Genomic DNA, 24,013 nt, shown 5'->3' with positions numbered 1-24,013 from the left:
CAAAAATCAGGTAATTTTAAAAGCCAGACGAAAGAAAGACATTCTGTAAGTTCTATTATCCTTTGTAACACGTAACACCATGAAATCGGAATCATATTAAGCTCTGTGATAAAACTGTTGTTAAAGCATCTCTAATTACTTTAAATGTCAGTTTAATTCCAAAAATTATGTTTTACTACTTTATGTTCTACTGGAACATAGTGGCAAATAGACAACTAAAAGACTCAAAGACTTACTTTATCTTTAAATAACGGTAACATTTTACTAAAAATGTATACTAAAAAGGAATTACACTACAGCAAAACTGGAAATTACAAAAAGCAAAGGAAAACTACTCCTAATATTTTAACCATATATATTATGGTTAACATCATACATAACATACATATGAAAGACCACTTCTATGAGGTGTTAATGTAGCATCTGGAAAACCTGGTGTCTCTAACAATTCAAATGAATTATCTGCCGCCCGAATGTTTCTAAAACAGTTTAATGGCAGAATAACAACCAAGCTGAAGCTTCACGGTTTTAATGGTTAGCATGTCAGAAATGTGATCTGGTTCATGTAAGAAAAAAAATTCTAGACGTTTAAATAATTTAGATTACCTAGAATTTGTGTACTTTTATATTTAATAGTGAAATACAATGCTTAATTTTTATCTGCCAGTACTGCCGTGCTATATCTAAGATTAGTAAATGTATTTCAAGGAATCCCTAGAGACAAATGAAGTTAGGACCTGGAATGAAATAATTAAGTTTCTTTTCTTTATAAAATTCATATTTGAGAGGTTTGACTTAAAATCAATTACCTGTCAGATCCATTCCAACAACATTCAAATTTGTCAAATATGCAGTCATTTTCATACAGTGAACAGAGTTTACTTCTGAGGTATTCATGCACCTGGGGAAAAAATACAAATATACTACACTGAAATTAGGAAAATGATTTAACAAGTCCGTCTTTTTAAAAAGAAAAAATGGGCATATACAGACACACAAACAAACCTTTTAAACCTATTTATCTCAATCTTCTCAGTAACAATAAAGGCATTTTGTCCTTTTACAAAACACACAAGCCCTTCAGGGAGGCACATTTTCCTACTGGTATGACAAAGGAAAACTCCATTCTGGGCACGGCACACATAACCTTTATAAGCCTGAGTAAAACATTCAGGCCAAAAACACTTGAAAATGGCACAGTTAAGAGACTAATAAAAGAACATTACAGCAATATCTCAATATCACTATTCTTGGCTTTCAGTCCATTAACTACTGATAACAACACTGAAACTGTGCCTATTTCTTTCTTAAATACCATTTTCTGGGCATAAATTTGACTGAAGCCTCTATTTCCAATTATAAATGCACATGTATGCATAGTGTAACCATGCCTTGGTTTGATGATAAATTATATGGTTATCCTGGGCATATATTATTAAAAATTTGATAGTATCATATATTACTTATACAATGTCAAAAGCAAACAAAGCTGTGCCTCTGTTTTTTGAATTATACAATTCTGTATTTACTAATGTCAAAAAAGGATAAACTAGAAATAAATCTCATATTTAAAAAGTAGCCTGAGAAATATGACATATTTAAACATTAATATTAATTACAAAGAAAAGTTCCCAAGTATTTGTTGTAACTCAAAGGAAAAAAGAAATGTCTATATTTCACCCTCTTTTTTTAAGGAGCTACTTAACGAGAAATGACAGAAATGAGTAGGTACTTTCTAAATGCTTAAAATTCTCTATTCTATATGAAACAATCTAAACTTATTTCAGTGTCCATTTTAACTTTAAATATAGAGGAATGATTCAGGCCATGTCTCTGTGACATCAAGTGAAAATCTGTAATACAGAGGAATAGCAACTCATGTGGGGTCAGGACCAAAACTGAGCATGTAACACAAAAAAATCAGTAAGAAAAAAATACCCTTCAATCACACAAAACTTGGGAAGACGCTGGTACAAATTCAATAAAAATAGTTTTATCTATATAAGATACGTTTGCCTATAATGTGACTACTTTTAATCACTCAAATTGATTATAGGTAGAAAAGTAGCAAATCAGGTAAAATTAGGTAGATCATAATTTAGCAACATTTTAGAATGCATGTTACAGGGTTTCTCCCTATACATCAGTATGAAGCTAAGGTTCAAATCAATTCTCAATGGGAATGAAATGGTGGTGAGGGTAACTAGGAGATGTATCAATCTTGGCAGTTACACAAACATAAGTCTTTTTTCAGTATACACGAGGGATTGGTTCCAGGAACCCCAGGGATGCCCAAATCTGCAGTTAGCCCTGCGGAATCCACACATGAAGTTTTGGCTCTCCATATATTTGAGGGGTCTGCATCCCTCAAATACTGTATTTTCAAATGTGCATTGGTTGAAAAAAACAAAAAAATCTGTTCGAGTGAACCCATGCAGTTCAAATCCGTGTTGCTCAATAGTGAACTGTATTTTGAAAAGCAAAGCAGGATTTTGTCTTTTTGGCTTTTGTTTCAGTGCAGTATTTATTTTGAAATTTCACATATCAAAAACAATCTTGGTTTATGTTTGTCAGAGGATTTAAAAGTTTGAGAAACATACTTCCAAGTCTATTGAGAATATATAACATAAAGAAAGTGTATGTATAAAATAGAGTTAAGTGATTTCAACACTGCAGTCTAGGGCCTAGTACAGGTTTGTGCTGGCCCTCACCCTGTTCCAGACTGTGTACTTCATTCTCTTTTGTTTGATGTAGTGGACACAGATAAATAGTAGTGGCTGGCTGATAAGAGAATCAAGAACTGATACCCAACAACGGATAGGCAACTCCTAAAGCCACCTGCTAAGGCTTTCAAGCCCTTCTCCTTTAGCTGAAGACAACAGTTATCTGCCAAAAGGCAGAACACCAGTCCATTTGACTTGGCACACTAAGTTTAATCTCTAGTTGAACTACTCCCACAACCTGAGCAGATGCACCTCTACTAGGACTGGTCATTTTCCCCAATCCTCTTCCTGCCCAGACCTTAATGAGGGGTGCTCTTCCTTTCTCACTTTAAATGTACATAGCGGCAGGAAAAAAAAAATGTCAATACTGAACCTAATGGGTAAATCACACTTTAACTGCAAACTCAAGAGAAGACACAACCTATGTAAGTATACATACATTTAACATAAGGAAAAGCAACATACTCATAGATCTCTGAGGGAAAAGGCCTAATGGTGAACCAACACCATACAGGGATTAAAACCTAGTAACAAAATCCTTCTCTATAAACACTTCAAAGTAAACAGGGTATATGCTCATTGAAAGAAAAAACTGCAAATACCTGGTATGTTTCCACAGGCCTGTTTTCCATATTTAAGTCCCAAATTTTGACTGACAAATAGTCTCTAGTCATCATATATCGACCACTATGGCTGAATTTTACATCCGAAATAGAGGAGATGATTTCGGAAAAAAATGACCTGTTACTGGGATCTTCAGGTTCTTCAAACACTAAAAACAAAACAAAACAACACAAAAAGGGCAAGGTGTACAATATTCTGGCTTGGACAAAGCATTTCCTAAACAACCATTCACAAACTCCCTACAAGTGAGGTAAAATACCAGGCTAATAAAGAACTGAAAAACATCTGTCTGGCTAGTTTTCTCCTGAAAGCTTCTTAGGATAATTGAATATTGAAGTTGAAGATGTATAAGTATTCAGTATACTTCCAGTCATGACTAATTTAGAACCAGACTCACCTGGGACTTCTGACTTCAGTGCACCAGGTTTATTGGTATATTCCTGCAATATGCCTCACTCACTGCCTATATTCACCATGAGAAACACACCATCCTTGCCCATCCCAAATTCATACCAGGATTTTATTTTCTAGTAGCCAGGTAAAATTATTTTGCTAACAGGCATGTATCAATTTTCATGAGTTAATATTCAACAAGACAAGAATACTGTATCCTGAAGTTTTTAAACCAAAGTTGTTTTTGTTCTTTTAAGCCAAGGAAACCTCTTCTCAGAAGAAATCTTCCTAGGAAGCTCAAAACAGGAAGGGAGAATGGGAAAGAAAGGAGCAGCTCTACTTGAACACAAGGTTAGAGAGCCCAACCACAAGTTACCAAAGAACAGCAGCATTCCACGAGAAATACATTCCTTGTCTATATTATCAACAGACATGCCCCCCAAGAGAGCTTGACTATACGTGCTTCCAGGGAATAACCTGGAAGGCCTCATGAGGAGGTAGGCAGATTACCAAGGGTACAAGTGGCTCTGGACACACAGGTTTAAGACTTGTAAACCTCTGTAATTGTACTTATCACATCTGAGGCTTATTTCAGACAAACAGAATATGTAATCATTTTAAGGAAAGATACAATAAACTTACATTTAGAATGTCTATCACAGAGGGCAGATGCCCTCATGTCACATAGCCGAATAGTTCCTTTACTGCTGCTGTATACAAATGTGTTACAGCTGTTTGGATGAAATTCTGCTGCTGTAATCACCTCTGTCAGCTCTTCCATATTGGCAGGCTTGATATCCACAATGTCTAGATAACATTTTATTAAGGAATTTCCACTTAGAAAAAAGGGCAAATATAATTCTACATTTCTCAAACCTAAAACCCATTCACGGACCTAAGCAAAAGTATTAATTCTGAATTGTACTCCACTGTTTTTATGAGTATAAATTCCAAAGGGATTAAAACCTTTTTTTTAGACGGAGTCTCACTCTGTCACCCAGGGTGGAGTACAGTGGCACAATCTCGGGTCACTGTAGCCTCCGACTCCCAGGTTCAAGCGACTCTCCTGCATCAGCCTCCTGAGAAACTGGGATTACAGGCGCACACCACCACACCCAGCTAATTTTTAATTTTTTTTTCTATTTTTGGTAGAGACGGTGTTTCACTATATTGACCAGGCTGGTCTCGAACTGCTGACCTCCACCAGCCTCGCCTCGGCCTCCCAAAGTCACTGTGCCCGGCCTCAATAGAGTATTTTTATTGACCCAATCATGCATCATGACTTGAGTGAATTTCTTTTTCTAATCTTAATGAGACTATATATATACATATATATATATATTTTTTTTTTTTTTGAGACAGAGTTTCACTCTTGTTGCCCAGGCTGGAGTGTAATGACACAATCTCAGCTCACTGCAACCTCTGTCTCCCAGGTTGAAGCAATTCTCCTAACTCAACTGAGATTATAGGCATGCGCCACCACGCCCAGCTAATGTTTTGTATTTTTAGTAGAGATGGGGTTTCACCATGTTGGCCAGGCTGGTTTTGAACTACTGACCTTAGGTGATCCACCTGCCTTGACCTCCCAAAGTGCTGGGATTACAGGCTGAGTCACCGCGGTTGGCCGAGACTATTTTTACAATAAAAAATTCAAACACAATACTCCATAAATTTGATTACAAGAAAAAAAAATTTTTTTAGAGACAGGGTGTTACTCTGTCATCCAAGCTGGAGTGTAGAAGCAAGATCAAGCTCACTGTAACCTTGAACTCCTGGCCTCAAGTGATCTTCCCACCTCAGCCTCCCAAACCGCTGGGATTACAGGCATGAGCTACCATGCACAGACCTCACAAATTTGATTTTTAAAAATTCCTATTTCCATAGATACAAGACAAATTCCTTAAAATTCCATGAATCCAATTTTAAAATAATACATTATGCCCTTTATGTTCAGCAAATAACTCTTTCCAGTATTTCACTACTCATATACAAAGAAAAAGTAAGTTGCCATACATATATGTATACAGACTATAAAAAGAAGGAATCACATTCATTAAGGAGAGATGAAATAAATCCAATATGGGCACAACATGCCTCTTCACCAAACACCAAAGAAAACCAAATGGATACTAAAACTCCTGTCTGTAATTTCCAGATGCCAAAGATTAATCCGCAAATCATCTGCAGATAAATATGTTTCATAATCACTATTAATAGAAATTGAGTTGATGTGATATGTATGAGCATTGGCAAATATTCTTCGTGGACTGGCCTCAACCATTAGATCCATAGGCCTAAAGACTGGCACCTGTCAATAAGACACATGAAAAAAAGAAGTTACAAAAGGTTCAGTTTCAAATAGCAATTAAGATTCACAAAACTTCATTATTTTAGTTTTTGAGAACATAAAATAGAACAATATTACATAGATTTAGTTTTAAAAAGGAACTGATGTTGATCCTTTCAAAATGCTGAAGAAAAATGAACAATGTGGATAATATATCTTCTTTTACTGGTAGCAATACTATTACAATTTGCAGTTCTTAGTTCCAATATTTTGCTTGAAAGACATGCCAAGTTAATAAATGTTTATGGTTCAAATTAAAGAGGCTAAAAAAAAATTAACCCATAACATCTAACTTTGGGTATTTTTTAGCTACAACTAGAAGATTTGATCTATATCTACTTTTTTGATTTCCAAAGAAAATTTATCTTGAAACTTGACCTTGTAGTAGCTAACATGACAAACCAGAGATGAAGTCTGATGGCATGAAACACTGTCTTGTGTTTGAGTCCTGCTTCTGTCCCTGGTCAAAGTGAGACCTCTATGTAAGTCAGTTTCTATGTTTAAATGAGTTACTCAATATTCTACCTGATTACAGAATTATTGGGAAAGGGGAGACAGACTATAATTATTCCTATTCAAGCTCTGCTCAGGATTTGGGCTATATAATATGAATACAAACACTATCTGTGACATTTTATTCTTATGTACTTACTCGTAGTGTAGTAACTGTAGTAGGATCTCTATACCTTCCATCTTCCTCTTTCAGGTTATACCCTTCTGGTCTTTTGTCCCTTTCACTGATTTTCCATAATTTTATTGTTTTATCTGGGAAGAAAATAAAGCAAGCCCTTAAAATAAAAGGGTAGTACTGAAGAAGAAAAACATTTTAAGGCATTTAAAATATGCTATTTCACATTTCATCTAAAAGGATTCCATGGAAAAAAAAAAAAAAAACCCTAAGCTGACTTACTAAAAAATTTCCTATTAACAGCTGAATACCACACACACATAAAGTACAAAGATCACAAATTTATACATTAGTGGCACTCATATAAATTCCATGTGATAGTCAAATCAAGTCACAGGTCTCTATCCCTATCCCTTAAAAGTAATTAAAGCTAGAAGGAAAAACTTGATATGCATGTGTGGTGTATGCAAACACATGTATGTCTGTAGATACATGTACACATACACTCCATATACGCTCAGTATTGAATTTCGTATCAGGGTTCAGAAGTAGGAAACAGGGCCTGAAGAAAATTGATTAAAAGCATATATCCCCAAGTCCTTCAAGAAGAAACCAAATTCCTAGGTATCAAGGATATATAAAATGGCATCTGTTTAAAAACAAACTTTTGTTTTACAATTAAGTTTAGATTTACAGAAAAGTTACAAGAATTGTAGTGTTCCATATATCCTTTACCCAGTTTCTTCTGTCAACATCTTACGCAACCGTGGTACGTGTGTCAAAACTAAGACATCAACTTTGTATATTACTATTAACTCAACTACAGACTTCATTTGGAGATTTAACCAGGTTTTCCACTAACATTCCTTTTCTGTTCCAGAATTGAAACAACACCGCATTTAGTCATCAAGTTTCCTCAGTCTCTCTGCCTTTACGTTTCTCAGGCTCTCCTTGTTTTCTTGATCTTGACAGTTTTGAGTATTGGCGGTGAGGTACTTTCTAGAAAGCATATCCCTCAACTGGATTTGCCTGCTGTTTCCTCATGATCAGATTGAGACCATGGGTTTTCAGGAAAAGAACACAGAGGTGAAGTGACTTCTCACAGCACTGTTCAAGGGGATACAGCAGTATCAACATGACTTACAGCTGGTGGTGTTAACTTTGGTCATTTGGTTAAGACAATGTTTGCCAGGCTTCTCCACTATACAATGACTCTTTCACCCTTGCCATATTCTATTCTTTAGAAGTAAGTCACTAAATCCATCCTGTACTTAAAGGGAGAAGTAAGTTATACTCCCTGTAGGGAAGAGTATGTATCCACGTCTTATTTAGAATTCTCCTGCAGGAAGCATCCCTTCTCTCCATTTATCCATTCAATTGTTTATTTGTATCACTATAAGCTCATGCACGTTGATTTAAAACTGTTATAATCGTAAAATAACATTCTTATAGAAAAGTATCATATTCCTAATGATCTTTCATAAGCAAAATGGTATAACAAAATTGTTTAAAACAGTATATAAAGCCATTTTATAAAAACAGTTAAAAACAACTCAGAGAGATGCCAGTGACTCTAGCCTGGTAGTCTCTGTATCGTAGAGAAGAATGATAGTTGCCCCTAAGGATGCCCTTCCCAATGTTGAAATGTAAACAGAGAAAAGCTGCTAACTTTAATAATCTGTAATCTACTATTTCTTCTAAGCCCTATGTGATCTTGCTTATAATTTTCTTGTACTTCAGTCATACATGTTCTATGTGTTAGTTTATATATGTATACAATTTATAGATAGATATGAGCCTAGCCTAAATCTGTATTTTGAGAAGTATTTGCTCTAAAGACTTGCAAAGTATTTGTGATGAGGATGACAACACCCCCACCCCCTCGTCCAGTTGTCTTGTGGCCTGTTTAAATCCATCCTCCTTATTAAAGATCCAAATAAAGAAACCACAATGTACTTATGAAACTTTCAGATGAGATGAAATTGGTTTGTGGTACCTAATATTGTTTACAGGAAGAAAGCTCTTTAAAAAATATTTTTTCCATTAACACAAACACAGGACACATAACGAATTAGGATACATTTTTCAGTACAGGGAGGACAAAGCAGGCAGGAAATAAATTAGTATGTTAACAAATATGACATAAATTTTAAATCAGAATCCTAAGGCTGGGCGCAGTGGCTCATGCCTGTATTTCCAGCACTTTGGGAGGCCGAGGCGGGCGGATTACGAGGTCAGGAGATCAAGACCATCCTGGTTACCACGGTGAAACCCTGTCTCTACTAAAAATACAAAAAATTAGCCGGACGTGGTGGTGGGCGCCTGTAGTCCCAGCTACTCGGGAGACTGAGGCAGGGGAATGGCGTGAACCCGGGAGGCGGAGCTTGCAGTGAGCTGAGATAGCGCCACTGCACTCCAGCCTGGGCAACAGAGCAAGACTCCGTCTCAAAAAAAAAAAAAAATCTGAATCCTTATGTTCTATAGCAGTGATGTTTTACTGGCTCGTAAGACAACGTATGTGAGAATAATCAAACTCCATAAAACTGTATGTAAGATTATGTAAAAACACAGTTTTCAGTGGAGGGGTTATTAGATTCTCAAGATCTGTTCCTTCCAAAACGACCACTCTGTGGTGTTCCCCTGAATTATCAACAATAATAACTAAAGGCATTGGAGAAGCTGCAGAAGAGAGTTCCTCTCACCACAAGCAGAGGGTATGAGCAGGGAAAACCACGCTGCCGTTTCCTTTGTGGGAATGCAGCTTTATGTAAGACCCTGAAAACTTCTTATCAAGCAGTTAAGACACAACCTATTTATGAGTGTACTTTATATTGCCAATGCAAAGATTTTTATAAGATTAATTTTGGTTAATCAAACCTGGAAAGTTTGGTAGTCATAGTTTTTATATAGACCCCATTACACTGGTGAAGGGGGGAGGTGCGGGATGCGGAGCGGAGGGTGGTGCTGGTACTATGCTTACAGAAAAAACTCACAGAGAAAAATACACAAAACATAAAAGATATCACTCAGAATCAACAGATGTTGACATTTTTCTCTAAATTTCCTTCTAGTTTTTCAAATACAGTTTAAGTCCTACTCCTCCCATCCTTTTCCCATCATACCCAGACACAACAGTTCCTACGATTGTCATAATCTGCTCTATCCTTCCACATTGGACCCTATTATTAAGCACTATTTTTAGCATTAAAAAATGCAGCCCCCAGTTAGTTGTATTTTACTTAGTGTTAAGAAACAAAAGACAAAAATCTACAATGCATTCTCGAATGTCTTTAAATAAGATTTAATCCACACAAGTTGAAATGGGATTTGCTTCCAAATAACACTGAGGAGAAGAAGGAGGAGAAGGATTTGAGACACAAATTGACCGTGAACTGAGGAGCATCGGAAGTGGATGATGAGCATGCAGGGCTTCACTATACTATTCTCTTGAGCTCAGCCTACATTTAAAAAGTCCTCTTTATAAAAAAGCTGACATAGCCCTGTAAGAAATAAACTGCCATGAAACATTCCAATATATAAAATGTTAACAACACACTTCCCTAGGAACATTTATTCTATAAGTAGAAATTATATAAATGGTTTAGTTATGTATCATCTGATGTCAAAGAACAAAATATCTGAAGCTATTTGAAGTAACTTAGTTTACCATATAAATTAAAACTGACCCCAGACTAGAAGCTAGCACATGATAGGAGTAAACTGTTCCCTCCACCCATGCTGCTGAGTTACAGGCTTTAAATAGTTACTTCTGTTTATTGTTCTTCTAATAAGGACAAGAGAGGGGAATGCAGTTTATTGTGGAAAGAGAGAAGGCAGAGGGTACGAATCCCAATGGACTGGCTGGGGAGAGCTTTCATGATCAGAAAACTGGGCATCTAAAAGGCGGCCAACACTGATGGCATCAGACATTTGTGAACAGCATTTTTAAGAACTCATACTGTGGACCAAGGGCATCAATTAGATGGAGGAAGTGCTGAATTTCTTCCCCTATTTCATCCCCAAAGTCATTTAAGTTTATATTCTGCAAATGGTTATGGTCTAGGTGTTAAAATTTGCTTTTTAAATTAATAGTGAGGGAATGAGAAAATAGGAGGAGGTTTCCCCTCACCCTAGCACCAACCTCAAAAAAGTTTTAATCACACATTTTTATAGACTACAGCTACCAAGAAACTAAAGTATCTCCTCAGTCACTCTAATGATTCCCTTCAGACTCAAGACTCCAACGAAGTCCAAACAATTCACGGGAAAAGTTTTTTATAAGAACAAAGAAAAAGAACCCAACTTATCATAAAGGATTTCAAATTCTGGTAGAGTCATTACTAACTTTTAATCCTCACTTAACTTTTCTTGGGCCAGGCATGGTGGCTCACACCTGTAATCCCAGTACTTTGGGAGACTGAGGAGGGGGACAGACTGCTTGAGCCCAGGAGTTCAAGACCAGCCTGGGCAACATCGGGAGACCCAATCTCTACAAAAAATGTTTTAAAAAAATTAGCCTGATGTGGTGGCATGCACCTGTGGGTCCCAGCTACTCAGGAGACTGAGGTGGGGAGATCGAGGTTGCAGTGAGCTGTGATTACACCACTGCACTCCAGCCTAGGCGACAGACATTGTCTCAAAAAACAACAAAAACCTCTCCCTGGGCAAGTAAAACAGTAGGAGAGGAATCTCCTTCCAGCGATGTGGATTGCTGGGAAGAAGGCAATATGCTAATAGGTAGTCAAGTAAGAAGAGTGCTCTGAATGAAGACCATCCTTTGAGTATTATTTTGTATCTGCAGTTAGAAATACTCTGTGTAGAGTTCAGGAACACTTAAAAAGGAGGAATAAATTAACATTTATTGAGCACTTGCACTCATGACATATGTGAAGAGTTACTTAATATTCATAATACTATAATAAAAAATTACTCTCTCTACTTCGCTGCTGAGGAAAATTCAATTCAGTGTTAGTAACCTGCCCAAGATTAGGAGACTGAGAAATAGCAGAAATAGTACCTGACCTAAATCCAATGGTATAGCAGCCCATTCTTTTCGCTACAAATTGGGGGTGTAGTAAACAAAAAATTGCTATCTGAGAATCTTTCAGAGAATCTAAAAACTGCAAGTGAACAGTAAAAAAGTAGAGTTTATATTCTGTATAGAAAAAAAGTCCTTTTTAAAATTATCTCTGTTAAATGATTCCTCTCCTAGTCTACAGGATTATGTGCAACAAGTACACACAGTGGGCACATGGAAAGAAAATACATATACTTACCATTGGTAGACAATAAAAACTGAGCAGCATTTTTCTGGGGTAACCACCTAATTTTGTTGATCTTTTCTTCTATTTCTAAACTTTTCAAGTAGTCAAACTCTGGTTCATGGCTCTGGAAGGTGCTGTAAACATTATATTCTCCTCTGCTATGAGACTGGATTTTGTTCTAAAATGAAAACAAAAATATATGGACCATTGTTGAAAAATATTTCAAAATAATCAAATATGTAATCAATTCCAAAGGACCCTGCAAATTCTCGATAGCCCATTAGCTGTGTCTTTATACAATTATATTCTATTTTTTATATTTCTAAAGGCCTTCAAGGATTAAATGAGAAAACTTAAAGGGGAAAAAAGGCTAAATAACACTGAATAAATAAGCTCATTCATTAGGGAAATAATGATGTTAAATATGGATCAATCTGATTGCTTTGATGGTATAGAGGCATACCAATGAAAAAAACTGAGCACCCATAATAAGGGAGTTCATCTAAAGAGTAATGACTAAAGAAAGGCTTGCCCAGAAAGAGCTAGATGAAGCACACCTTCTTTCTCTGCCCACTTTAGGGTCAACTCCCCAATCTGTTACTTAATATGATGTACTGTCTCCTTTTCCTTTCTGATGCCTGCCTTTTGGTTATTTCGCTGCTGAAAGCTTAAAAAAAGGGCTCTTATAAATGAAGGGATCCCATTTGACCCCTGCCTCCCACCCCAAGACTGCTGTTCCAGACAGCTTTGTCACCAATCAAGTCCATATTCAGCACCACCCAGCAATAGCCCCATGCACCCCATCAACTACTACTTACTCGCCTTTAATTTGCTTTCTCATCTTATGAACCTGGCACACACTGATGATTAATTTCATTTAGTATTACTTTGAAAGAACATAATTTAAGCTATCTCGTAAAGGGACTACTTATGAACTACTTTGGTTAGCATTAATATCTCAGCAAAAGTGAGAATTATAATATTCAGAATTTCATCTTTTATCACACGATTAAAAACATTTTCATAAAAAAATTTAAAACTAGTTCAGAGAACCACCTATGGAAAAAGTTTAAATAAAAGAATGAGATTATTATTGTCAACTATTTTAAGTAAAAGTGAGTTATCCAGTGAAATGTTTACGACTTCTTAGCCTATTACTATTCTCCATATCAAAAGGAAACTTCACCGAATCATCTTGAAAGTCTACGTTTTGGGTTGTTTTTTCCAGCAGCCTGACGATCTGGGTTGTTCATTCATGGATGGTTGTATTTAAACCTTTGGACAGCAGTATCAGTTATTAGAGGGCAAGTCTGCCAGTGTTAAGAATGCAGTGTCCCACAAAACGATCCACATACTGGGGACACACAAGGGGTAAAAATCAGACTCAGAGCCTTGGTCTCATCACCATACCCACACACCAAATTAGACAGCCTATTCCATTAACATATATAAATACTCCAGTGTCACCTGAAAGCTCCACATATCTTCTACCTAAAATGACTCACCCAGTCTCACAAAGTTTATCATTACACTCTACAAGGAAAACACAATACCATTAAGCAGGCAACTCGATTTTTAATATAAACCCTGCGTTTTAGACTGGTTTTTCATCTAACACTTAAAGAGACTATAGTATATAGCACCTTGTACACTAGGGCGTAGAGGGATAGACAGAATCCCCACATTCAAGTGACCTGTGTACGTCAAACTTCAGTCAAAGTAGAAACTGGTTATGGTCTACACAATTAAGGTAAGCAGTATGAAGGGCCAAGGGCAAGCCACACATTGTATTTGATGAGTTAAGAAAAGCACAAAACTACAGAAATATTTTCTGAAACAGAACATGAACATCTTCCTGTAGACTCATGGACAACAACATGAGTCTACTAAACATGATCTCTTACAGAATCCAAAAACAAAATCATAGAGATATATGGCAGTTTCAATAGACTGCAAGAAGTTCCATCTCTTTGCAACAGGAAATAAATATATGTATCATAAAAGGAGAAAATTCTGTCTAAAAAGCTCAAGATGCCAGGCTAAGCACATGCACTAGCCTCCCCTCTCCTCTGAAACTTTACTAAAATTATCATAACAGAACTTTTAAAAACAAGTCCACAGGACAAAGAGTAATGGCAGAAATGACAGCAGCAGTAACAAAACAGAAGAGGCTATAAAACATGGGTACAAGTGGTAACTGACAGTAGACTGCAGAAAGCTGCAACAGATTTTCCCTAACACTTTGGGAGGGGATGTTTAGATTATAATGACCATGATAGCATTGTTCCCCGCACGAACAAAGGACAGTGAGCAAGCCTGAAATAAAAGAAACATAACCAGATACTCAACACTGAGCCACTCAAATGAGAATGCATCAAAATCAAACAACGTTTTTGTTTTAAAAACCTCTCCTACAGTCATACAGAATTGTGACACATCCTTCAACAATGTATACTGGCTTTACCTGCACAGCATTTTCACCTCCCTCTCTTTTCTTGCTTGCCTTTATGATCACTATGAGAATCATCTTCCTAACCATACAATCTATTTGCATGAAAGTTTCTACGGTAAGTTTAGATGTGCTTTATTCCCCAGCACCTATAACAGTACCTGGCACATGTAACAGGCATTCAATAAAGATTTTCAAAGCAGGACTTAGAATGAGGTATGTCACATACTTTACATACATTACAAGCACAGGACACAAAACCAGTATCACACATTTTCAACACAGATGCAAAGAGAATTCACTAAAGGGCATCATAACCAAGTTTTAAAGCAAAGTCATAAAGACTGTGTACTGGCACGAGGATAGACCAATGTGCCAATGAAACAGAACAGATGGCCCAGAAACAGGCCTAAATGATGACAAAGGTTGCCTTGCTGGGCAATGGGGAAAGGATGGTCTTTTCACTAAATGGTGTTGACTAGTGAATAGGTTGACTATTCATAGGAAATAAAATGAAGCTCGACCCCTTCCCTAAACCACTCACATAAAGTGATTACAGATGAATAAGAGATATAAATGTGAAGGTACAATAATCAAGTCCTAGGATAACACAACCCAAGAGAACTTTTCTGCAATGATAGAAATCGTCTGTATCTGTGTTGTCCAGTATGGTTTTGCCACTAGTCAAGTTGAGCACTAGGCACACACTGAGCACTGAAAATGTGGCTACTGCAACTAAGGAAGTTAATTCTACAATTTATTTTTAACAATTTAAATGTATTTATTTATTTATAAGGTGGTAAGGCTGACTTTATTTAAAGAGGGCCATGGAGACAGGGACCACTGCAACAGGGTCTTGCAGCGGGGGAGAGAGAACAGACTCAATTCCCCATTAATTTAAATAGCCACATGGATCTAGTGGCTACAGTACGAATCATCCAGTTCTAAAACGTAATGGGAACAATTTCCCGGACCTTGGAGTTGAAAAGTATTTCTTATACAGGACAGAAAAACCAGTAACCCTAAGAAAAATACTGATCAACTGTATTATATTAATAATCTCTATTTATAAAAATATACTATTCAAAAAAATGAGAAGGCAAGTCACAGAATGAAAAATACTTCTAAAAAAATGCGTGTGTGTTTTTTTTTTTAAAAAAAATGGGGTCTTGCTCTATTGCCCAGCCTGGTCTCGACTTCCTGGGCTCAAGTGATCCGCCCAACTCAGCCTCCAAAAGTGCTAGGATTACAGTGAGCCACTGCCCCTGGCTCCTCCAACAAATGTAACTGAAAAAGAGTTCATCTGCAAAAAATGTGAAGAAAGTCTACAAATCAGTAAGAAAAATGACACACAACACAGTAGAAAATTATAAGAGATTTCGACAGTCACTTCCAAAAGACAATATCCAAATAGCCAATATAAAAAGCAGCTCTGGCCAGGAGTGCCTGTAACCCAACACTTTGGGAGGCCAAGACAGAAGATTGCTTGAGGCCAGGAGTTCAAGACCAGCAACACAGTGAGACCATCTCTACCAAAAAAAGAGAAAAACAAAATTAGTCAAAGTGTGGCAGTGCATGCTTGTAGTCTCAGCTACTGGGGAGGCTGAAGTGGGAAGGACCACTTGAGTCCAGTAGTTTGAGGCTGCCGTGAGCTGTAAGCGTACCACTGCACACTCCAACCTGGGCAACACGGAAACACCCTGTCTCAAAACAACACAACAACAATTCAATCTCAATGTGAATCATGAAAGTAAGCATAAGGACGGATGTGGTGTCTCACACCTGTGATCCCAGCACTTTGGGAGGCCGAAGCGGGCAGATCACCTGAGGTGAGGAGTTCGAGACCAGCCTGGCTAACATAGTGAAACTCTGTCTCTACTAAAAATACAAAAAATTTAGCTGGGCATGGTGGTGCATGCCTGTAATCCCAGCTACTAGGGAGGCTGAGTCAGGAGAATCGCTTGATGGCAGGAGGAGGTTGCAGTGAGCGAAGATTGCACCAACTGCATTCCAGCCTGGGTGACAAAGTAAAAAGACTCAGTCTCAAAAAAAGAAACAGTAAATACAAACTTAATTCACACCCACAAAGTGTTAAATTTTAAAAGACCGATAATACAACACAAAGCACCGGCAAAGATGTAGAACAGCCATAAAATTTATATACTGTTCACAAGAATAAAATTAGCAGAACTTTTTACTGTGATGTCTGCTAACAGTGAATGCCTATCCTATGGCACAATAATTCTACTCATGACTGTACAGCAAAAAACATGAGTAAGAATGTTCACAGCAGCATTATTCATAATGGATAAACTGTGGATTCCATTTATTCAAAGTTCTAAAACTACAGGCCAAAATAATTTTAAGAAGACAGGCTCATAAAGGAGAGGAAGGGAAAAGAGAAGGGTTTGTGGAAGCGTGGGAAGTTCTATTTCTTGACCTAAATAAATGTGTGCTATGTAATAATCTGCTAGTGTTTTATGTACTATTCAGTGTATATTTAAATAAAGATTTAAAACTATATACCACACATATGTTGCAGCCCCTACGGAAAACAACGTGGAGATTGCTCAAAAAAGCTAAAAATAGAACTACCATATAATCCAGCAATCCCACTTCCAGATTTTATCCCAAAGAACTGAAAAATGGGACCTCAGAGAGGTGTCTGTACAGCAACGTCCATTACAGCTTTATTCTCAAGAGCCAAAAGGTGGAAGTAACCCAATCAATGGTTCCAACAGTCTCTTCATCTCCCTAACTGGGAGGTAGTATTTCAACCTGAGAAAACACTGACAATACATAAAACTAAACATTACAAAGTGATATGTACAACATGAGTCTCCTTCTGTAAAACAAAAATCCCTGAGAAAACCACACACACACACATACATACATTCCCCCCACCCACCACCAAAACTAAGCAATAATATTTCCTCTTAAATGAACAAAAAATTAAAAATGTGATAATGACCACTGTTTTAGTGACAAAAAGACAAAGTCACATACTACTGGTAGAAGTATAAGCTATTCCCACAAGCCAAAAGTTTACTGAACCTTGTCACCTAAGTTATAAGATGGAATATGTTCTTCCCAACTATTCAAGTAACTCTTTCTACTCAGTGGTTCCAATAGTCTCTTCATCTCCCTGACTGGGAGGCAATATTTCAACCTGAGAAAACATGGACAGTACATAAAACTAAACATTACAAAGTGATATGTACAACATGAGTCTCATTCTGTAAAACAAAACAAAAATCCCTGAGAAAACCACACACACACACACACACACACACACACACACACACACACACACTGGTGTTCATTCTTCATTCCTGTTATGGGATGATTTTGATTTTATTCTTTGTGGAAAATGATACACATTTTTCATATTTTCTACATTAAACATACTAAGAATAGTCAAGAGTTAAAGGCAACTTCTGAAAAAATTTCACTTAACATTTTGCAACAGCTACTTCTAAATGTAAGTAACTCCACTGTGCTTTTACAGGCTTGGGACCAGAAGTGTTTCAGATTTCACATTTTCTTCCATATTTTAGAATATTTACATATACATGATATTATCTTAGGGAGGGGACCCAAGTCTAAATATGAAATTCAGTTGTTTTGTATACACCTTATACATTATAGCCTGAAGGTAATTTTATACAGCATTTTAATTAATTTTGTGCATGAAACAAAGTTTTGACTGTGACCCATCACATGAGGCCAGGGGAATTTTCCACTCGTGGTATCACGTCAGCACTCAGTAAGTCTCCAATTTTGGAATACTTTGGATTTGGGGTTAGGAATGTTCAACCTGTCCTAACTTTCTCCTTCCTTAAATGAAACTCTGCAAAAATGTAGGACATATTTACTTTGCTCCATGAAAAAAATTTAAAAATTTAAGAAAATATTAAATGTATTTTACTTTGATCTCATATAACAGAAAATAAATGAATATTTTTAAGCCTCCAAATAGAACCCTACTAAAACTTACTGTTTATTAATGTTCATCTTCTATGTAGTGTAAGCAGTCATTTGTTTTATATTTTACAGCAGTATAAAAGTATTTTAAAAGAGTCAGTGTTTTGTGAAATGGCCATTCAGGGACAGTGGCAGAAATGGTACAAAACAAAATTAAATGATAGCTGATAACTACTCTCAACACATTCGGAAAATATGGGGAACTTTCTAGAATAAAGCAAAACACAAGTCATTCGATGAAATAAACAGAAAAGAAATCTCAAAACTTTCTCTAAACTAATGATAGTCATGGAGCACTTCAAGATTTTGCAAGGCCTTACTATAAATTATATTCAGTAAGCTAATACTCATTCACTGAGTGCCTACTATGTATTATATACTAAGTGCAATTTGGAAGCATATCAGTCACAATACCCTATCAAAAAAACAATATAGTGGGAGAGAAATCTGAATGAAGGATACCTGGTTGAATCATATCAACAGCATTATTATTTGTCTACCAGACAGTCAAATAAAATTTAAAGGAAATGCATAAAATACAACTAATATAATGTTTTAAAACCTAAAGTTGTTAATGTGCTTTCACTCAGATTATCAAACTAGCTAGAATGTCTGTTTCAGACTATGCTACAGATTAAGTGATAAAGTTACATAGGAGGAATGCTTATTCTACATTTTACACATTACTGAAAGGAATGGAAAAAAACAACAAACCCTCCATGCACATGCGCGTGAACACACACAAACACCCCACACGAAAACTGCCTTGCTCAGATGCTGGTGCTCTTCCCAGTTCTATCAGCAACCAAGGAATGGAGGCAGATCTCAAGGCTCTCCAACCTTGTTTCTCTCAAAATGGAATTTCAATGTAACTTGGACCCTTAAGGAGTTGGTTTCTCTCTGACAGAAGACTCAGATGAACCCCAAATGGTATTAGATGTAACAACAACAACAACAAAAAGTCTTTTTACTACTTGTGTCTCTTTCCTTTTGAAGTTCATAAAATATAACAATCCCCTGGATCCTGTTTTCTTCATGCGTTAAATACAATTTATTCTCTCAGGACAGGATAGTTTTGGGAATTTAATGCAAAAGCAAGTAAAGTTCAAATATTAATTTCTCTTTCAGACAAGGATCAAGCCCAATCAGTGCACATTCTATCATTTAGAAACAACATGACGCAGGTAAATGCATGACGCCCTGGCATTTGAGGCGCCCGATTTCAGACTCTTTTCTGTGCCTCAAATTGGAGAAATAACAAATAAGATTGGACCAGATGGTCTTCAATGTCCTTTCCACTGGTTAACATTCTAATAAGAAAGGCCTTCCTACCCCTGATAAATTGACTACAGATGAAGTTCGCTAGAAAATTCCCCTTTGCAAAGGCACAAGTCAAATCCTTGATAACTAGATACTAAGAAACCTGCAACAACCTCTACTCTGATCAAGTATTTACTTTGAACGGGTATAGAGACATATTTGAGAAAGAACCCAATTTCAATACATTTCAAAACTTATCTACACAACTCAACTGTAAGAAGGGACAAATAAAGTAGAAAGACTAGTAGAGTTCATTATCCTTGAATAAGACTTTGAAAAGCTAAAACACAGTGAAGTCTAGACACAACTCTGCAGAGACTGATCTAACGAGCATTTTAAATCTGTGTGAAAAAATTTAAATAAATAATGTAATAACCAGCTGGGTGCAGTGGCTCAAGCCTATAATCCCAGCACTTTGGGAGGTCAAGGTGGGCAGATAATTTTAGGCCAGAAGTTTGAGACCAGTCCGGTCAACATGGCAAAACCCTGCCTCTACTAAAAACACAAAAATTAACCAGGCATGGTGGTGCACATCTGTAATCCCAGCTACTCAGGAGGCTGAGGCATAAGGATGACTTGAACCGGGGTGGCGGAGGTTGCAGTGAGCTGAGATCGTGCCACTGCACTCCAGACAGGGTGACAGGGCGAGACTCTCTAAAAATAAAATACTACTACTACTACTACTACTACTACTACTACTACTACTACCACCAACAATAACCTGCCTGGCAATCTGAGAATGCGTGGGGAAGGTGGAAGAGAAGAAAATCACTTCATCACATGACTTAGGGTAATAAAGTCTAACTAAATAATAAATTTAAAAGGGAACAAAAGAATGTTTAAATAACCTGTGGGCAGAAAAACAAAAAGTAAAATAAAATTTAAAGGCAGCCAATCAAAAAAGCTGAAAAACATAATGCCTGAGAAGAAGAGCTGACGCTCTCTCTCACAACATGTGGCCCATCCAAATTCAATAAATACACCACTAGAAAAAAAGGGAATAGAACAAGATGCTTTAATTATTGGGAGTATTAAAGGGTAAAGTAAAACCAAAATCCAATGAAATAATGTATTTTCAATCACCAAGTTGCTACTTTTATTTCTTTAGAAAGAGGGAAAAATGGCCGGGCGCGGTGGCTCAAGCCTGTAATCCCAGCACTTTGGGAGGCCGAGACGGGCGGATCATGAGGTCAGGAGATCGAGACCATCCTGGCTGACACGGTGAAACCCCGTCTCTACTAAAAAATACAAAAAACTAGCCGGGCGAGGTGGCGGGCGCCTGTAGTCCCAGATACTCGGGAGGCTGAGGCAGGAGAATGGCGTGAACCCAGGATGTGGAGCTTGCAGTGAGCCGAGATCTGGCCACTGCACTCCAGCCTGGGCGGCAGAGCGAGACTCCGTCTCAAAAAAAAAAAAAAAAAAAAAAAAAAAGAAAGAGGGAAAAACACAGTAACCGCAAAGGGGCAGTCTCTCACCTCCCGACCCTGAAAAAAGAAGCAGAAATAAACAATCTAGGAATCTAACAACAGAGATGAGATCAAATAAACAACTATGTCATGTCATTTCATTGCACAGATGATGATACAGAAAATTTAATGACATGAAAAGGTATTCACTATACAGTATGTGAGAAAAAAATCATACAACCCTAAATTTATAATCAGATATTTAGAAAGATACGCCTTTGGTATATATCAAAAGTTCTTATTTTTGTTTGGCAGAGTTATACATGCATTCTTTGCCACTTATCCATATTTACTAATTTATCCACATCAAGCATAATGAATTTATAATTAAGAGGGAAAAATTATTAAGAAGAAGAATACAATGAAATGTTTTATATGGGTGAGGCTAGGGAGAGCAGGGGAAGAAGGAGGAAAGGTAAATAAATTCCAAATTTATTAATTAATTTAATAATTAATTCCAAAATCACTGGCCATTATTAATTTCATAGATTTGGAGTTGTTTTTGGTGGAGAATTTCTTGGGGACAGGTTGAGCATACCTAATCTGAAAATCTGAAACCCAAAATGCTCCACAATTCGAAACTTTTTACTGTCAACATGACACCAAAAGTGGAAAATTTCACACCTGGCCTCATGTGATAGGTCACAGTCCAAACTGTTTCATGCACAAATTATTTAAAATGTTGTATAATTACCTGCAGGTCATGTGTATAAGGTATACTATATGAAACAAATGAATTTTGTGTTCAGGACTTGGTTCCCACCCCAAATATATCTCATTATGTACATGTGCAAATTCCAAAATCCAAAAACAACTGAAATTTGAAACACTTCTGGTTCCAAGCATTTCAGATAAGGGATACTCAACCTGTACAAGAAACACGGTTAATTCGGATTTCTGCTCAACGGGTAAAAGGTACCCACTGAGCAGGTATTTTAAATATTTAAAATACATGACATTTTGCTTTTGGAAAATGTAATACCCTAAGGAGCCCCAAAAGATTAACAGGTAGCTGACAAGAATCTGATGGCAGTCTGGACAGAAATCTGGACACTAAAATTAGGCTGAACAAGAAGAGATGGCTGGGCAAATGCATGAATGAATACCAAGACTAGAACCAAGGCGGTTCGTTCAACTCTCAGTCCATTTCCCCCTCTAATGCCTATGACAGAAAACAGATCACTCATTAATAGCTCATGTTAAAAAGTCTAAAGATCATGTACTTTCCTCATTAGGTATAAAGTAATGAGACTGATTTTCCTGGGTGATTTTTAACAATTAGACTCATTACACCAAACAGGATTAAAGATTTTTTCATTTTAAAATCAATAGCCAGCACTGTGAATACTCATCTCAATTTATACAAAATTAGCTTTTACCCACTTACCTAGCAGGGTGATCTTGGAAATGTTATGTATCCTCTCTAAGTCTCATTTTATTTATAAATTTGTAATACATCAGGATATAGTAAACATACAAACATCTTTGTTATTTTGGTGTGACAATTAAGTAAGATTGAGGGATTTTGGCAGAGGGTCTAGCACATAAAATTGCTGCTACTATATCCAGGTCAGAGTGCGCAAAGCCATGGGGTGGAAATCAGGATATGTGGCTTCTGCAGTAGGGGATCACTTCCCTACTAACTGTATGACTTTGGATGGGTAATCTGGTACCTGGGCCCCCAGCTGGCAAAAGGAAACTGCACTGCCAGGGGTTATAACTTGGGGGCTCATGGACACAAGGGTCCAACGACAGAACCCAGGGATGTTGTAAGCCTGGATGGAGGTGGGGGATGGGGGAGGGCAGAGAATGTACACATTTATTTTCACTAACTTCCAATTAAATTTCAGCATTTCTTTTGATTATGGGCACAGGTAACAAACTGCATACAGTATTAGCAATTCTTGTGACTTTGTCACACATAAATGACATTTTAATATCATAATCCAGCTGTTATCCGCTTAAAACATACATTACTCAATTATGAATATTTTGGTAAATTATTTCAACCTTTATGATCTCAAATATTTTATGCAATTAAAACATTCTGGCAGGGCACGGTGGCTCATGCCTGTAATCCCAGCACTTTGGGAGGCTGAGGTGGGTGGATCATGAGGTCAGGAGATCGACACCATCCTGGCCAACATGGTGAAAACCCATTTCTACTAAAAATACAAAAATTAGCCAGGTGTGGTGGTGTGCACCTGTAGTCCCAGCTACTTAGGAGGCTGAGGCAGGAGAACTGCTTGAACCCTGGCGGCGGAGGTTGCAGTGAGCTGAGATCGCACCACTGCACTCCAGCCTGGGCGACAGAGCAAGACTCCATCTCAAAAACAAAACAAAACAAAACAAAAAAACATTCAGAGAAGTCTACAGGATTTGCCAGGCTATCAAAGGAATTCGTGGGACAACAACAACAAAAAAAGTTAAGAATCCCTAGAAAGCCCTATAAATTTTAGCTCTTACATTCTATGAATGCACCATATACATACACATTCTTGAGGAGCAGGATAGAAATCTGCATTTTATTTATTTTTATTATTTTTTGAGACAGAATCTCACTCTGTCTCCCAGGCTGGAGTGCAAAGGCACCATCTCGGCTCACTGCAACCTCTGCCTCCCGGGTTCAAGTGATCCTCATACTTCAGTCATGCAGCTGGGATTACAGGCATGTGTCACCAGGCTCAGATAATTTTTGTATTTTTATTAGATACAGGGTTTCACCATGTTGGCCAGCCTGCCCTCAAGTGATCTACCCGCCTCAGCCTCCCAAAGTGTTGGGATTACAGGCATCAGCTGTGGCCCCCAACCCAGA

At 37.2% G+C, this 24,013-nt stretch overlaps 1 protein-coding gene across 4 annotated transcripts in view; it reads right to left on the bottom strand.

Moving 5' to 3' along the window:
• Positions 1-24,013, bottom strand: part of PPP2R2A (protein phosphatase 2 regulatory subunit Balpha) — an 80,906-nt gene that overhangs the window by 3,690 nt on the left and 53,203 nt on the right. For 2 of the 4 annotated variants that reach the window (XM_045398996.3, XM_005562881.5), the window contains exons 4-9: positions 11,992-12,157; positions 6,740-6,852; positions 5,871-6,048; positions 4,383-4,547; positions 3,326-3,495; positions 810-901 (exon numbers count right to left, since the gene is read on the bottom strand). In XM_045398996.3, coding sequence (XP_045254931.1) covers positions 810-901; positions 3,326-3,495; positions 4,383-4,547; positions 5,871-6,048; positions 6,740-6,852; positions 11,992-12,157 — 884 coding nt within the window. The remainder of the gene's footprint in view (positions 1-809; positions 902-3,325; positions 3,496-4,382; positions 4,548-5,870; positions 6,049-6,739; positions 6,853-11,991; positions 12,158-24,013) is intronic. The other 2 variants (XR_012417161.1, XR_012417162.1) reach the window with 1 other exon arrangement.

This window comes from Macaca fascicularis, chromosome 8 (genome assembly GCF_037993035.2).
Source record: "Macaca fascicularis isolate 582-1 chromosome 8, T2T-MFA8v1.1".
NCBI classification, from domain to species: Eukaryota; Metazoa; Chordata; class Mammalia; order Primates; family Cercopithecidae; genus Macaca; species Macaca fascicularis.
This window is presented reverse-complemented; position numbering and strand designations above follow the sequence as displayed.